Source organism: Bidens hawaiensis, unplaced genomic scaffold (assembly GCF_021521415.1).
Source record: "Bidens hawaiensis isolate Kalapana, Puna unplaced genomic scaffold, B.hawaiensis_p1.1 tig00024852_1, whole genome shotgun sequence".
NCBI classification, from domain to species: domain Eukaryota; kingdom Viridiplantae; phylum Streptophyta; class Magnoliopsida; order Asterales; family Asteraceae; genus Bidens; species Bidens hawaiensis.
This window is the reverse complement of record NW_027493945.1, coordinates 249,631-253,892: the sequence shown is the minus strand read 5'-3', so window position 1 is coordinate 253,892 and position 4,262 is coordinate 249,631. Positions and strand designations below refer to the sequence as shown.

The following is a 4,262-nucleotide window of genomic DNA, read 5'->3' as shown; positions in this document are numbered from 1 at the left end:
ATGTTTGTGCATGTATAAATATACATATTTGAAGTTCTAATATTCTATTACGAAAAAGAACATGGTTTTCTACATGTCCATAAGTGTGTGCAACTTGTTTTTGCATACTAAGCAACCTCCGAGTTTCTAAAGTTATCATAACTTCTTGTTTACATACTAATCATGTTACTTGTTGTATTGATACTTCTTGTACAGAGGTTTTCGCATATTGTACGTTGTGCCTTTCCTCAAACCAAAACGTCATTCATGTCGTTCCTCAAAGTCCAAAACCTTAAGGTGCCGACCGATCCTTCTTCTAGGAAAGTAAACACCAAGTACATTACACAAGGGACTACTTACTGGAAAAATGCATTGTCTGCCATTGTTTGCCTTTTATATATCTCGATTAATCAATAATCTTCTCTTAAATCGACATTAATGGGATTATAATACCCACGAGTCTCTGTAACCTTTTGGGCGGGCCATCCAATTCTCAAAAAGCTTCTTAACGATCTTCTTAAGTCGATCTTCAACATGTAATCCTACTTGATCAGCTAACCATTCTACGTATTCAAGCTGTCATCATAACCATCAATGTTGAAGTCAACAAAAGTAGTTTTTTTGACCATTGAAGTCAATGATGACCGACTATTAATAATGAAGACTAACTTAAGACAGGAACCTGAAAACCTAGTGAATGAGTATTGCGTTTGGGGATTCCATTTTCAATCATTTCTTGATAGAGTTTGTAAACATCAGCCAACATCTCGTCTTTTGAGGGCAATAATATCTTCCCGCACAAGGCAAGTGCGACCCACTTTGCTTGGAACTCAACCGTTAGAAAGATAACGCCATGATCTTCATAATAATAGTCATAAGAACAAAATAACAAAACAATAAGATTAGACAAATGAGAAAAAAATAAGTAAAAGAAAGAGTATAATGATTGACATACTATAGGTTAATCCAACAAATGCGAGTCTACCTTCAAGTTCCGGAACGAAAACATGTTTATATAGTGGTCCAACACAATTATCCTCAACACGTACCATGTTTGTTCTTAGAAAGGGGAAATGATACTTATACCTAAAAATACCAAACCAATACAAGAGTTTAACTTTAAACTTATACCTAACAAAAACTGAATCAAAACAATAGGATTTTTTAATTTGTTTTTCTGACAAACTCTAAAACTGAAAAATGGGTTTTGTAGGGGTGAAATGCGGGTGGTGTATTATTGGTTATAATTCGATTAAAAAAAAGCGCGTTGTTTTCAAAACCCATGACGGCAAATGAAGTCTCTTGTATCTTCACTTCTTGATTTGTCTGCCATCTAAGATGGTAAATTATATTTCATGGGTGTGTCGCCAATACATAAGGTAACGATCGAGTGTTCTAGATAACTAGATTATTACCTTGTAGTTGTTAAAGTCATTATCTCAGATATAGACTTCAACCGCTACAACATAAGATGATCCACGTACCTCTGATATATTCAGTTTTGTAAAAAATACACAAAATCTCTATCTTAGATAGTGTCTACCTCAAGCATATAAAAAGAAAAAGATGACCCCTGGTTTTCATCAAATCCCTACTTCAAAAAATTCAGTCTAATTCATACCCTGTGCAGTGTAAGATAGCATCAGCCACAATTGTATCTCCATCTTGGAACTCCACTCTCCCGTCATCGAAAACACGTTTGATCTGTTAAAGATGCCAAATATATATATTGGTACGTTGTGAAGACTAAATTGATCAAAAACTTTGTTTACAAACATGATTAACTCAATATACCATCATATGTTGCCAAATGTTTTCGTATCCATCCAACCTTGTAAGTTTGACGTCTTTCGATCTCGAAGAAAGATGAACCTCTTTGGCAGTGGTTGCGATTTCTCGAGATATGTCAAATGCACTGGCCCCACTCCCAATCATGACCACTACCTGGCTTCAAAAAGGATTGTAAATGGGTTAGGTAACACTTCGAAACGAGTAAACATATTGTTTTTAGTGTGGATAACATAACCAACAAACCCATGTATATCTAACATTTTTTAATAAAAGAAGTGTTATACTGTTAAATAATTACAGAAACTATGTAAATCAAAATAATATGATTTGTTACAAATATAAACTTTGTTCAAGATTATAACCAGATTAATGTATCTGGCATGTTTTCTATAATGTTATATATAATCGAAATAATAAAACAAAAGCAGGGTAAAGACACGAACTTGATCGTGGTATGGTTCGGGAATGCGATAGTTGTGACTATGTACTTGTTTTCTTGACCATTCCTCGATACCTACCATTATGAACATAAGTTAAAGAGACAACGAAGCTCATTCATAAATTACTTGAAAGCAACTAATCATAAAGCTCGAGTCAAGTCGTGTTTGAATGAGCTAGAGGCGCGCTTACATAGGTTGAAACTCATTTAATAAACTAGTTAAAACCCAAGGTTTTACATCAAGTTTGATCAGACCACTGAGTCTAAACAGAGAATAAAAATAATATGACCACTTTTGGGTCCAAACTTTTTAGAGCATACCATGATCATCTTACCACATTGAATGTTAATAATGCTAAATGAAACATAATGAGATTGAAACAAATTGTTACATTACCACATTCAATAAATGAGTTGGAACATCTTTTGATGTCCTAAAGAATCAGAGGTCGACTAAACGTATTCTACACTTCAATTTTATCGTGCTTCCGTCAAACACCATATTAAAAGTTATTTTTGTACTTTACTATAAAAGAGATGAAAATACCACAAATTTAAAAAAAAAAAAAAAAAGAATGTTACAAACTTAAAAAATACAAGTAGAATGGGGAGGAACAGAGGATAGTTACGTTTAGCAGTCATTTAATTATATCATACTATTTTATAAATATAATTAGAGGACAAAAATGGCCACTTTCACTGTTTAAGCCCAAAATGTAAAACCAAAACCACACCTATCTCAAACCGAAAACCGAAGCCGAACGGCTCTGAAAACTAAAAACCACCATTTTGATTTTTAGTTTGATTTTAGTGCAAAAAATGACCCTAACCGACCCATGGCACACCCATGCCCGTGCCCCTGCCTTTAACAGATATTATAATTAGAGAACAAAACCGACCGCTTTTGATGGCACATATTTGTACGAACATACCAGGAACATCATCGGCAACCCGAGGTTCAGTATGGTGACCATTACAAACCACCACCGCATCAAAAACCCCCTCCGCCAAACCACCCTCCATCGTCCGCCACTCGACCACAAATACGCTATCCTGCGGCTCAACTCGCACCACCTCCGAGTTTAACCGAATCACCTCACTAACTCCAAACTCCTCAGCAAAATCCTGCAAAAACTTTAAAACCTCTGCATGACCATGAAACAACCTCGGATCACCATATGATTTATCTTCAAGTTTGAAATCCGAGAATCCCATAAGTGGCCGAGGAAGATTTGTCCGGAGAGATGCGTAGATGCTTCCATGAACAACGGATCTGTTTGGGTCAAGGTGAAGACAGTCTTCGTCTTCGGTTCGGTCATCGTAAACCCATGTTCCACCGATTTGGTTAGATTTTTCGAAGACGGTGACTCGATGGTTCTCTCGGAGAAGCTCCCGGGCGGTGACTAGGCCGGAGACGCCGGCTCCGATCACGGCTACATGAAGAGAATCCGGCATGGTTCGATGGTTAATGGGTAGAAGGTGGGTTGCACATGTTGGTTTTGGACGTATGTTTATCTACCGTATGATGTTACAGATGTCTAAAAGCATGATTATTGTTATTATATTTATTACTAGTTTTAGATTTAGAATATGTATAATACATAGGATGATCCAAATATTAAGATTTCGTTAAGTAATATGGATGTAGCAAAATGTATTACCTATATACTTCTATCGATACTTCTTATATAATTAAGTTTGAAATTTACAATTTAAAAATCCTTTTGTATACAATATTCGGAGTTGTCTTTATTTTTCCGTCGTTATCCAATTTATTCTTACATGGGTCAATTCATAAGTTGTGTGTGTATTACCATATAATCAAATGAAGAAAACACAATCCTTAATGACAACACCATATAATCAAATGCATCTATACAACCAAAAATATATCAAAAAAGAAACAAAACAAAATCATCCAACCAGAAACCTAAGATCCTCAATACGTCTCAACTTCTACAACAGTTGCAATGGCTTTTCCCTTTTCTGCAACATACGAGCAATTGCATCATATAAACATCTTGCAATATCAAGAATATCAACAACCCAATGT

General features: G+C 35.4%; 1 protein-coding gene across 1 annotated transcript; it reads right to left on the bottom strand.

Annotated features, from left to right (window-relative positions):
• Positions 1 to 253: 253 nt before the first annotated feature.
• LOC143570231 (flavin-containing monooxygenase FMO GS-OX5-like) lies at positions 254 to 3,679 on the bottom strand. Its single transcript, XM_077055931.1, has 7 exons — positions 3,142 to 3,679; positions 2,214 to 2,284; positions 1,774 to 1,923; positions 1,601 to 1,683; positions 935 to 1,065; positions 662 to 837; positions 254 to 555 (listed from the first exon to the last, which is right to left on the bottom strand). Exons 1-7 carry the CDS (start codon positions 3,662 to 3,664, stop codon positions 424 to 426), a joined length of 1,266 nt encoding a protein of 421 aa, XP_076912046.1. The 5' UTR covers positions 3,665 to 3,679; the 3' UTR covers positions 254 to 423.
• Between the last annotated feature and the right edge of the window lie 583 nt (positions 3,680 to 4,262).

Excerpts from the sequence above, each read along its gene's own strand:
- LOC143570231 (XM_077055931.1), bottom strand. The coding sequence starts at position 3,664 with ATGCCGGATTCTCTTCATGTAGCCGTGATCGGAGCCGGCGTCTCCGGC. Across the intron at positions 2,285-3,141 it reads GGTTGCCGATGATGTTCCTG|GTATCGAGGAATGGTCAAGA; the intron begins GTATGTTCGTAC and ends TCATAATGGTAG. Across the intron at positions 1,924-2,213 it reads CCGAACCATACCACGATCAA|GTAGTGGTCATGATTGGGAG; the intron begins GTTCGTGTCTTT and ends TTTTGAAGCCAG.